General features: G+C 35.4%; 1 protein-coding gene across 4 annotated transcripts in view; it reads right to left on the reverse strand.

Annotated features, from left to right (window-relative positions):
- Positions 1–13,440, reverse strand: part of CENPK (centromere protein K) — a 43,791-nt gene that overhangs the window by 16,818 nt on the left and 13,533 nt on the right. For 3 of the 4 annotated variants that reach the window (XM_006170410.3, XM_027769058.1, XM_014584978.2), the window contains exons 3-5: positions 12,806–12,862; positions 6,284–6,356; positions 1,263–1,309 (exon numbers count right to left, since the gene is read on the reverse strand). In XM_006170410.3, the coding sequence (XP_006170472.1) occupies positions 1,263–1,309; positions 6,284–6,356; positions 12,806–12,862 (177 nt within the window). The remainder of the gene's footprint in view (positions 1–1,262; positions 1,310–6,283; positions 6,357–12,805; positions 12,863–13,440) is intronic. The other variant, XM_027769056.1, reaches the window with a different exon arrangement.

Consider the following 13,440-nt stretch of genomic DNA (forward strand, 5'->3'; position numbering starts at 1 on the left):
AAAGAAGGATGACGGAGAAAGATGATGAACTTTTAATATCTAATGGTTACCTCCAATGATATAACACATCTATGCTCTGGTTAGTTATTGCGGGTAGAAATTATCAATGAAATTTAGAAATCATAGAACAAACTCCCATAGACGTGGCTCAATGAATACAAAAATAAATGTACAATGACGAGACATAAGATAAATACACAATCCCTTTACTATTTGTCATAATAAAATGTATTGAGGCAGATGCTGGCACTACACACATTCTAGCCCTCATTTAAGCTACAGTTGCTAACCTAAGGGCTATAACAAAGGGGAAAATTCTGCTGGATCATTATGCTATGTATCACTTTTCATTGAGTTGAAAATTTAGTGGACTTTTTCAACACACAGAATTATCTTTCATCCTGGGAAAATGTTCATAATATGGTTTTAGAATGGTTTCATTCTATTTCTTTTTTTAAAGGATTATTTTATTTAACCTTATTTATTTATTGCTATAGGGCATGTGCGCTCGCCAGACAGAGACAGAAACAAAAAGCGATGGTCACACTGCAAACAGGGGGGATGGCCACACTGCAATCCCTTCTCCTCCATTCTCTGCTCGGGATCTTGGGCATGCACGCACATGCACCTGGCGTGAATTTAAGCTACCGGGTCCGGGACTCAAACTGTGGTCGACTACATGGCAGTCCAGTGACATAGCCATTACGCTAACTGCTGGTCCCCAATTTACCTATTTATTTATTTAAATTTGACCAGAGAGGGACAGAGAAATAGAGAGAGAGAAAGTGAAAGAGAGGGAAAGTAAGAAAACAAGTCACCACCAGGTCCAGACTTGAACTGCAGTCGGTCATGTAGGAGTTCAGTACCCTTAGCCACCATGCCACCTGCTGACCCCTCAATTCCTTTATTTATTTATTTATTTGCTTTTTAGAGATTTTTACTATAAGGCACATGTGCTCACCAAAGCAACAGAGAGAGATAGAGAGACAGAAAAAGCAAGAAATTACGCGTTGGGGGATGGCTACAACACAATCCCCTCTCTTCTATATCCTCTCAGGATCTTAGGCACACATGCACACGTGCTTGGCATGAGTTTTAAGCCACCGGGTTCAGGACTCGAACCACGGTCAACTATGTGGGAGTCCAGTGACATAACTATAACACCATCTGCTGTTCCCTCATTCTACTTCTTAAGTCATGAATTTATCTAAAACAATTCTGATTATAAATTATTCTAGTCATAAATTCCTTAAGCAACTTACCCGTTCTTTTCCTAATGTGACCAGAACATCTTCAGTCAGGGGAATTACTACAAAAACAAAAAACAAAATTATACATATGCTTAGTTAAATCTTTTTTTTTTTTTTTTGGTTTATAAAATTTAATTTTATTTTATGTTACTCTCTTGTTACATAGGGCATGACATTTTCACAAGGCTTTTCTTGGGACTACATTTCAATGATTAGTGACATACAATAGTGGTCCAACTCTCTACAATCACTGGATAAACCAATACCCTCTCGCATGTGCACATATCTGCATGGAAAAGTACTGAAGTTTTAGACTTGGACTTGTGTACTTTAATTTGTTTCCCCTTTCTAGTGTTGTACAAAATGACATGCACTTTAATTTGCCAAAAGCGAAGCTTGTATTTTGTATTTTGGCAGCAACATGCTACTTCTACTCCTACAAAGGCAGGAGGTGTAAGTGAATTTTTATTGGGAAGGAGAATTGTCAACTTACACAGCAGCAAATGAAGAATGAATAAGGAGACTCCCTGTTGTCACAATACACCCAACCTCCATAATGTATGGTATAGTAGGCATTTCAACATGTGACCCCCAGCCTAGAAATGTCAAGTACCTTTCCATTCACTCTAATATTTCTGGATTCTTACTAAAAAGGAATATATTAAGAGCATGTAAAAGTTACTTACTCAAAGGAAACCCCTAAAGAAGAGTAAGGGAGGGAATGTAGAAATTAAGAAGTTACATAGAACACTCTTCAAGTTTTATTTAACTATATTTTCATATCCTCATAGTAATACAAAAACACAGTCACTTGCAGAACTGGTTCAGATTATTTAAATACTGATTAAGTTTTAGTTCTCTACGTAAGTATTTGGAAGTTGCTTATGCTTATAAGAAATGAAGCTATTAATACTTTTCTACAGTAGTAACTGCACACCAGGAAGGCCAAGACAAACACAAATCAAGAAATGGAGTTTCCCAAAGCTGCAGTGTGAAAGACTATAAACAGCTGACTCCATACATATGAGTGGGGTTTTTTTCTACAGGAAATCCGAGTGGAATAGGAATGGAGACATGTAAAAATGTTTCTCGAGAGGAAGGAGGATGACACCCTGTATACATATAGTTTTTGGCCCCTTCTGCTGCATCACACTGCATTGTCTGATGTCCATAATGTTAAGTTGTATCTAAGCAACTGCATGATGAGAGTGCTGTCTTTGTATGAACAGACTTCATTCAGTTTATCAAGCTCTGTAATGGCTTCATTGAATGCCGTTTTAGCCAATGTGCAGGCAAGCTCTGAGTTATTAAGGATCTTACAGTGAAATACAGAAAAGTTAAGAGGCAGCCCCAGGCAGATTTGGTGCGTGGGTTGCATCTCTTTCTTGCTTATATCAAATGCCTCTTGGTAAGTTCCTTGAGAATTATCTATAGTTTGTTTTCAATCATCACCACATGCAACTGCTATACGCTTACTCAAAAATCAAAAACCTGATGTAGTACTTTTACAAAATAACCTTTTGTTTAGTCCATCTTTTTCTTCCATGAGAAAGAAAGAGAGAGTAACAGCCACCTCTAACAGAGTCTTCATGCCACGATCCACCCACAATCTCAGCCAGCCCACATCAGGGTCATGCATAGAGGCCTGAAATGCTCAGAGGTCCCAGATGCAGGTCCCAAATGCAAGACACTTCTATGTGGGTTTAGTTGCTTTACCACTGTGCCACTAGCTGGCTCCTGAGATAATCCTTTCCCTCTGAACTTGCATATTATATAACACTTTATAAAATGTGTACAGTTCTTAAAAAAATATTTTTATTTAACAGCCACCCATATATAATTCCAGGTAAACTAGATATTTATATATTTTGTTTGCATGCCTTTTTCAGACTCCTAAAAGCAAATTTAATGATCTATAAAGTGTTCCTTAAAGATTTTCCTCTGTAGTCATATGATTCTAAGCATAAATATACATATATAAACACATAAACACACATACATATACATAAAAGGGTTATTACTAGGCTAACAGGTGGCATGGTGGTTAAGGCACTGGATTCCACATGGAATCCATGCAGTTTGAAGTCCCCAGTGGCTTGAAGATCAAACTAGGTACATGTGTGAATGCCGAAAATCCCAAAAAGAGAACAGAATAGAAGGGACTGCAGCCTGGCCACTTCCTCCTGGGTGTGTGTGTATGAGGGAGGTATTAATTTTATCATTGCTAATTTTATAAAAATGAAATAATACCATACATACTTATATTCTCATCTTACTTTCACTAAGCAAAATTCTCATGGAAGGCCTTTCTATTAATCTGGTATAGGTCTAATTTATAATTTTAATGGCTGCATATTATTCCAAAGTATGAATATATTCTATTGATTGAGCATTAACTTTGTGTCTAGTTTTTAGCTATGAGAAATGAAGACACAGTAAGCATCTTATTATACATTGGTGCTTTCAGTTCTAAAGAAGAAATCCCAGAAATACAATTTCACAAAATGAAATGTATGTGAATTTTAATAGAGAAAGTATGATTCCTCTCTAAAAACATTTATGAGCAATGAATAAAAAGCAGCAAAATATATAAAAATTTTTCTAAAACTGTAATCAGTCTAGTGAATAGAAATGAATATCTAATATTTATATAACAACATTTTTTTGTATTCAGCTTTATACTAGAAAAGTTCAATTTTCCTAATCAAGTGTTATTTAAAATTTCTAAAATGATAGCACTAATGTAAACTTGACAAAACAACTTTACAACCCTCACTTCTCCCCAGTGCCATCCTTTTTTCCTTTAAAAATGACCCTGAACTCTGTCATATCAGAGAAATGGATTTAGGTTACTGAAGTCTTTGTATCTCCGGTAGCCATCCTCAAACTTGTATCTGAATAAACTCTGCATATTTGACAAACTCTGATCAGACCTCTATTTCAAAGTGCTAGTATTACAAATAAAATATTTTTTCTCTTTTCCTAAGTAAGTTTTACTCATTAAGAAACTGCTAAAGCTCAAATGTACCCCCAAATTCATATTAAAACTTAATTACCATTGTAAAAGTATTGAGAGGTGGGATCTTTAAGACATGGTAGAAGTCACCTTATAGTGCAGTGTTTAAGCACAGGGAATGGGGTGCTGATCCCCATATTGTAAACCATAGTTCTAATCCCAATCCCAGCAATTTAAGGAACATGTCCAAGTGTATACATGTGTGTGCCCAAAACCTAATGGAATCAAGAAATAGAGGAGAAAAGATTGCAGCATGACCACGCCCCATTGGTAGAGGGGTTGTTTTTTTCTCTTTCCCTGGTAAATACATAAACGCTTTAGCAACTTAAAAAAAGGAGAGCAAGATAGTTAAGTCTCAAGGGCTATATCCTCATGAATGGATTAATGCCTTTATCTTAGGATAGGGTTGCTTATCAAGGAGTGGGCTCCTGATAAAAGGATAAGTTCATTTCCTCATCATCTCTGGGGCATGACCAAAAGTAACTCCATCTTAAAGCTAATCTGAGGGGACCATCAGGTGGTATGGTGGTTAAGTGCACTGGACTCCGACATGGCTGACAGTGGTTCCAGTCCTGAACCTGGTGGCTTGCTTTCTCACTTTCTCTCTCTCCCTTCCTCTCCCTCCCCCTTTCTCACTCTGTCCCTCTCTGGTCGTATTAAAATAAATACATAAAGTTAATTAAAATAATTCTTAAAAAAAAAAAAGCTAAACTGCCATCTTGATTGACATTTGACCCAAGTGCCCTGGCTACATTTCTAAGACTTCAATGCAGCTTAAGCTATTATAAGATACATACCTAATATCTTTATCCATGGAGCAGCATGCTACCAATCATAGTTAAGATATGGCACTTGAGGGGTTGGCAGGTGGCATGGTGGTTAAAGGAGCTGGATTCCCACATGGCTGACTGTGCTTTGAGTCCCAGACTTGACAGCTTGCTTTCTCACTTTCCTTTCTAAACTCCCTCCATCAAATGGAATTAGATAGATAGATAGATAGATAGATAGATAGATAGATAAAAATTTTTAGAAAGATATGGCACTTGGGACCAGCAGATAGCGTAATGTTTACACAGCCAGACTCTGACATAGCTGACTGCAGTTTGAGTCCCAGACCCGGTGCCTTAAAACTCACGTTGGGCATGTGTGTATGCATGCCCAAAATCCCGAGAGGAGGATGGAGGAGAAGGGACTGCACTGTGCGCATCCCACCAGGTGGGTGACTTCTTACTTTCTGTCTCTGTCTCGCTCTGTATCTCCAGTGAGTGCACATGCACTAAAAATCTCTCAAAAAAGTTTTTTTAATAAAATAAAATAAAAACATATGGCACTGTACCCAAAACTGCTCTATATATCACTTAAAATTCCTTCCTATGCATACTCCCATTACAACCCCTCTCCTGTATTACCTATATACACATAAGCCTTTGAAGTAAACGGTACAGAGAGCCACTCATCTTGTGGTTGCCTAAGACCTTGCTTAAGTCTGTGAGTTCCCTGAATAAACACTAAACCAACAAGGTGAACTTCTCTGCCAAGTCTAATCTGTTATTTCCTTTGACATCTAGAGATCATTTGGCCTACACGGTCTCACCTCAACACTCTATATTGTACACTCACTTGCTCTTCTGCCTTCTGCTACTGGATGATGTGGCATGAAGGCCCTACCAGATGCCAATGCCATGCTCTTGGACTTCTCAACCTCCAGAGTTATGAGTCAAATAAATTACTATTCATCATAAATTGCCCATTTTGTGGTATTCCATTATTGCAACAGAAAGCAGATGAAGACATAAATAAATAATTTTATTACAATAATCTTAATTATCATCCAATGTCCAATAGATATGTTTCTCTAAAATAACTGTATAGAAATAAAAAAATGGATTGGGTTTCTAATACCAAAAGAATTTAGGCAGTTTTAAGAAGGCCAAATGGATCTTGTAATTTTTCTTGTGATTATTAAATCAATTTGTCATTTGTTTACAAAGCTAGGAATCTAAAAATAAGAGCTTACTTTCAGGCATTTCTCTGTGCCATTGACTGAGTTCTGCCATCAGATATTTCACTTGCATAAGTAACAATGAGAGCTACAAAAAAAGGAGAGAATAAAACTAAATCACTTCACATAGAATATTCAAAGCTATTCATAAATAAAAATGTCTACTTCCTTAATAATTTAATATTTGTTCCACACATACATGGATAGCAAAACAGCCACCATTAACATCACTACAAACAGAATTCTGCTTTAAAGTATGCTAATCAAAGTTCATAAATCACCTGCTATGTCAGAAATAAAGTACAAAAATTATAAATTCTGCTTCATCATGCAAACTATAGAAACTTATGTGCAATAAGTTTATTTTTTAACAAATATACCTTAAAATAAAAAAGATGTTATTTCTTGACAACATATTTGACAATTTTGTGTTAAATATGTCCTTTTTCTTCTGTCTACCCTTTCAGAAAATATGTAACTGTTTTTAGCTGAATAGCTGAAAATAAATGTAAATACACATGCACAATTATAAAATGAGACTATTTTCACAAGCCGCACAAAAAAACCAGGTTCACTACACAATAATTTGTAAATTGTATATCTCTTAGCCAAAGATAAATTAGAATGAGCATGTTTTTGGTATTAGGTGATTATAATTATTCTAATTTTGATAATTACAAATGTATGTGAAAATCTGTTGACAGATTAGTCCACTAAAGTCTATGTATGTTTAAAGTCAAATTTCAGGGCACTAGCAGATGGTATAGTGGTTATGTTGCTGGACTCCCACACTGCCGAACATGGTTCAAGTCCTGTACCTGGTGACTTGAAATTCATGCCAGGCACATGGGTGCATATGCCCAAACTCCCAAGAGAAAAATGAGAATGGAAGGGAAGAGATTGTGGCATAGCCATCACCCCTGGGCATGATTTCTTGCTTTCTGTTTCTCTCTGCCTCTCCAAAGAGGAATCAAACTGTGGTAGACCATGTGGGAGTCCAGAAAAGTGACCATTATGCCACCTGCTGGTCCCAATTTCAAGACATTTTTAAATAGTGTAATAGTCCTCGCTTATTCATAGGGACTATGTTCCAAGATCCCCACTTAAGGTCTGAAACCTTGGATAGTACTAAACACTAGTTGTCCCTCAGTATCCCTAGGAAGTTGTTCCAAAATCTGTAGACACTCAAATCTCTTATATAAAATGGTACAATAATGGCATATAAACTACATATTCTATGTATATAAAATTATTTCTTATAATGTAAATACTATATAAATCATTATATATTACATTGGTTTCTATTTGTATTAATATTTATTGCTATCTTGTTACTTTTTACTTTTTCTCTCCCAAATATTGTTCCATTTACTTTTGGTTGAATCTGCAAATGTGGAACATAGGGATGCGAAGGGCCAACTGCATATACTATGTTTTTCTCTATGCATACATACTTTTGATAAAGTTAAATTTGTAAATTGGGCACAATAAGAGATTGATAATAATAAGAAAATAAAACAACTAAGTAAAATAACATTTTACTTGAACATAAGGACTATAATACTACAAAAGCATATCTGATAAAAAAGGCAGCTGTGAAGTGACTAACAAGCGCATAGTGTAGAAGAAGCCCTGGACAAAATGATGATTCACATCCTGCTAGGGTAGGAACAGAACAGGTGAAATTTCAGTAGGCTACTTGGAATAGAATGCAATTTATTGATTTATTTAATCAGGCATTACTTCATTTAATATATTTTTATAAGTAAAAAGTAATAATTGTACAAATCTATGGAATAAAGTGTGATTTTTTTAGTATATGAATATAATGTGTAAGAGTCATAATAGGGCATAAGCATATTCATCATTTTAAACATTTACCATTACTTTGTGTTTAGAGCATTGAAAAATACTGTCCTTTAGCTATTTCAATATAGATAGTAAATTATTGTTAACTATAATTATCCTACTTTGCTATAACACTAGAACTTCTTCCTCTTGTCAAACTATATTTCCATTATATATCCAAAACAACATGTAATTTAAAACTTATGATTTCTTTACTTCTGGAATATTTCATTTAATATTTTCACACCGTGTTGACTGTAGGTAACTGAAACTACACAAAGTGAAACTAAGAAAGAGGGAACTATTTTACTTAAGCAAGGTGAAATTTAGATAATCATCAGAGATACATATCACTTCTGTTCATATTAGTTTGAAGTATGTGAAATTACTGGTATTCATTTTAATCTATTAAAAAAGGAGTAATACTACATTGAAGAATCACAGCTCTCAGGCTGGCAAAGTCTAGCAAGGCAAATACCCAAATTATTTCTGATCTTCCTATAAAATTAAACATTTCTTCGTTTCCTACCCCTATATACAAATTCTTTTGATCTTGCTATAAAATTAGACAGTTCTTTCCTTCCTTTCTTCTCCCCTTCCTTCTTTCCTTCCTACTTTCCTTTATGACAGGATCTTACTATATCACAATCTTCCTGCCTCAGCCTACTCAGAAGCTAAAATTACTGGCGTCTGGCATGCATGCATGCATGCATTCATTTATTTACTTTATTGGGTTTTGTCATTGATGTATGTGTTTACGAAGAGAAAGAGTGAGTGAGATGGAGAGAATCAGAGAGTGGAAAAGTGAGAAATCACCCCCGGAGAGGTAGCTGTGTCACAATCCCCTCTTCTCCATTCTCCTCTCAGGATTTTGGGCACTTAAACACAAACACCAGGGTGAGTTTCAAGCCATTTAGTCCGGGACTTGAACCGCAGTCAGCCATGTGGAAGTCCAGCACATTAACCACCATACCACCTGCTGGCTCTGGTGTTTGGTTTTTGAAGTGAGCCAAGAATTAACTCAGGCTTCCCACGTGGCCTTGGCCTGCTGAGTGGCAGCATGAACCGGCACGTATTGCTGCAGCTAGGCCTCAAAAACCTTTCCAAAAAAGATAGTAACAGTAATATTTCTAAAATATAAAATATGTCTAAAACATAACTGGTTCCTTGATTTAGAAAATGTATTAAGTCATGAATATACACCCATGGCTGGGAAAGCTGGGTCAAGGAGAAGGCTCTCAAGACTCTTAAGGGTTCTGTCTCTGTCTCGCACTCTCATAAAAGTAATAAATAAACTTAAAAAAATTGTTTACAAACATGGAATCATAACAGCCACCAAAAAGCAAGTCATCTTACTATTAATGTATACATAAAATAGTATGTGCAGCTATTAAAGACTTGATATAGGGTCTACAGGTGGAATGGTGGTTAAGGCACTAGATTCCCACATGGCTGACCACATTAAAGCCCTGGACTTGGCAGCTTGAAAATCACAACAAATAAATAGATAAGTAATAGAAACTTATGTGCAATAAGTTTATTTTTTAACAAATATACCTTAAAATAAAAAAGATGTTATTTCTTGACAACATATTTGACAATTTTGTGTTAAATATGTCCTTTTTCTTCTGTCTACCCTTTCAGAAAATATGTAACTGTTTTTAGCTGAATAGCTGAAAATAAATGTAAATACACATGCACAATTATAAAATGAGACTATTTTCACAAGCCGCACAAAAAAACCAGGTTCACTACACAATAATTTGTAAATTGTATATCTCTTAGCCAAAGATAAATTAGAATGAGCATGTTTTTGGTATTAGGTGATTATAATTATTCTAATTTTGATAATTACAAATGTATGTGAAAATCTGTTGACAGATTAGTCCACTAAAGTCTATGTATGTTTAAAGTCAAATTTCAGGGCACTAGCAGATGGTATAGTGGTTATGTTGCTGGACTCCCACACTGCCGAACATGGTTCAAGTCCTGTACCTGGTGACTTGAAATTCATGCCAGGCACATGGGTGCATATGCCCAAACTCCCAAGAGAAAAATGAGAATGGAAGGGAAGAGATTGTGGCATAGCCACCACCCCTGGGCATGATTTCTTGCTTTCTGTTTCTCTCTGCCTCTCCAAAGAGGAATCAAACTGTGGTAGACCATGTGGGAGTCCAGAAAAGTGACCATTATGCCACCTGCTGGTCCCAATTTCAAGACATTTTTAAATAGTGTAATAGTCCTCGCTTATTCATAGGGACTATGTTCCAAGATCCCCACTTAAGGTCTGAAACCTTGGATAGTACTAAACACTAGTTGTCCCTCAGTATCCCTAGGAAGTTGTTCCAAAATCTGTAGACACTCAAATCTCTTATATAAAATGGTACAATAATGGCATATAAACTACATATTCTATGTATATAAAATTATTTCTTATAATGTAAATACTATATAAATCATTATATATTACATTGGTTTCTATTTGTATTAATATTTATTGCTATCTTGTTACTTTTTACTTTTTCTCTCCCAAATATTGTTCCATTTACTTTTGGTTGAATCTGCAAATGTGGAACATAGGGATGCGAAGGGCCAACTGCATATACTATGTTTTTCTCTATGCATACATACTTTTGATAAAGTTAAATTTGTAAATTGGGCACAATAAGAGATTGATAATAATAAGAAAATAAAACAACTAAGTAAAATAACATTTTACTTGAACATAAGGACTATAATACTACAAAAGCATATCTGATAAAAAAGGCAGCTGTGAAGTGACTAACAAGCGCATAGTGTAGAAGAAGCCCTGGACAAAATGATGATTCACATCCTGCTAGGGTAGGAACAGAACAGGTGAAATTTCAGTAGGCTACTTGGAATAGAATGCAATTTATTGATTTATTTAATCAGGCATTACTTCATTTAATATATTTTTATAAGTAAAAAGTAATAATTGTACAAATCTATGGAATAAAGTGTGATTTTTTTAGTATATGAATATAATGTGTAAGAGTCATAATAGGGCATAAGCATATTCATCATTTTAAACATTTACCATTACTTTGTGTTTAGAGCATTGAAAAATACTGTCCTTTAGCTATTTCAATATAGATAGTAAATTATTGTTAACTATAATTATCCTACTTTGCTATAACACTAGAACTTCTTCCTCTTGTCAAACTATATTTCCATTATATATCCAAAACAACATGTAATTTAAAACTTATGATTTCTTTACTTCTGGAATATTTCATTTAATATTTTCACACCGTGTTGACTGTAGGTAACTGAAACTACACAAAGTGAAACTAAGAAAGAGGGAACTATTTTACTTAAGCAAGGTGAAATTTAGATAATCATCAGAGATACATATCACTTCTGTTCATATTAGTTTGAAGTATGTGAAATTACTGGTATTCATTTTAATCTATTAAAAAAGGAGTAATACTACATTGAAGAATCACAGCTCTCAGGCTGGCAAAGTCTAGCAAGGCAAATACCCAAATTATTTCTGATCTTCCTATAAAATTAAACATTTCTTCGTTTCCTACCCCTATATACAAATTCTTTTGATCTTGCTATAAAATTAGACAGTTCTTTCCTTCCTTTCTTCTCCCCTTCCTTCTTTCCTTCCTACTTTCCTTTATGACAGGATCTTACTATATCACAATCTTCCTGCCTCAGCCTACTCAGAAGCTAAAATTACTGGCGTCTGGCATGCATGCATGCATGCATTCATTTATTTACTTTATTGGGTTTTGTCATTGATGTATGTGTTTACGAAGAGAAAGAGTGAGTGAGATGGAGAGAATCAGAGAGTGGAAAAGTGAGAAATCACCCCCGGAGAGGTAGCTGTGTCACAATCCCCTCTTCTCCATTCTCCTCTCAGGATTTTGGGCACTTAAACACAAACACCAGGGTGAGTTTCAAGCCATTTAGTCCGGGACTTGAACCGCAGTCAGCCATGTGGAAGTCCAGCACATTAACCACCATACCACCTGCTGGCTCTGGTGTTTGGTTTTTGAAGTGAGCCAAGAATTAACTCAGGCTTCCCACGTGGCCTTGGCCTGCTGAGTGGCAGCATGAACCGGCACGTATTGCTGCAGCTAGGCCTCAAAAACCTTTCCAAAAAAGATAGTAACAGTAATATTTCTAAAATATAAAATATGTCTAAAACATAACTGGTTCCTTGATTTAGAAAATGTATTAAGTCATGAATATACACCCATGGCTGGGAAAGCTGGGTCAAGGAGAAGGCTCTCAAGACTCTTAAGGGTTCTGTCTCTGTCTCGCACTCTCATAAAAGTAATAAATAAACTTAAAAAAATTGTTTACAAACATGGAATCATAACAGCCACCAAAAAGCAAGTCATCTTACTATTAATGTATACATAAAATAGTATGTGCAGCTATTAAAGACTTGATATAGGGTCTACAGGTGGAATGGTGGTTAAGGCACTAGATTCCCACATGGCTGACCACATTAAAGCCCTGGACTTGGCAGCTTGAAAATCACAACAAATAAATAGATAAGTAAATAAATACATGTCTTTTTAAAAAAGAAAGAAGATAAATTCTTAAAAACACAAAAAAGACTTTATGTAATATAGACATATAAACTTCTTTTCCAAGATACAATGAATTACATTTAATTATTTTTAGGAAGAAAAAAAAAAAGATTCTTACCTGAGCAGTTGAATCAGTGAGCGTCTCAGTTCCAATAAGTGATAATTTATTCTGACACTTAATGAAAAAAGAGTCATACACTATAACTCATTAACAATTCTCTTCCCATTCCTTTTTACACCAATCTAATAATATTCCTCCAAACAATTTACAAATATCTCATATAAGAGAAGAATTTGCTTAAATTCCTTACTTTCTAAATAAGAGGATAAGGAACAGCTCCCAAGGTATATCACAGGGAATGAAGGAAAGAGGACTAAAACTAATTGCTAGGATGAATTAGAAGTCACATAATAGAAAATAAAGAAGACAAAACAATAAGAGGTAAAGTACTTTAGAAAAATAACAGGGTGGGGCCAACAGGTGGCATGATGTTTAAGCACTGGACTCCCACAAGGCTGACTGCTGTTGACTCCCAGACCTGACAGTGTATGTTCTTATTCTCCTTCTTTCTGTTCTCTCTAGCCAAATTGAAGAATAATAACAATAATAAAATTAAATAAAGAATTTTTTCCCCTTTGGAGAGGGTTTTGCTATACAGCGCGTGCACTTACTAGAAAGACAAAAAGAGACAGAGAGACAGAAACCGAGAAATCACCCTCCAGGGGAGATGGCCATGCTGCAATCCCTTCTCC

This window comes from Tupaia chinensis, unplaced genomic scaffold (genome assembly GCF_000334495.1).
Source record: "Tupaia chinensis unplaced genomic scaffold, TupChi_1.0 Scaffold148350_1, whole genome shotgun sequence".
Taxonomy (NCBI): domain Eukaryota; kingdom Metazoa; phylum Chordata; class Mammalia; order Scandentia; family Tupaiidae; genus Tupaia; species Tupaia belangeri.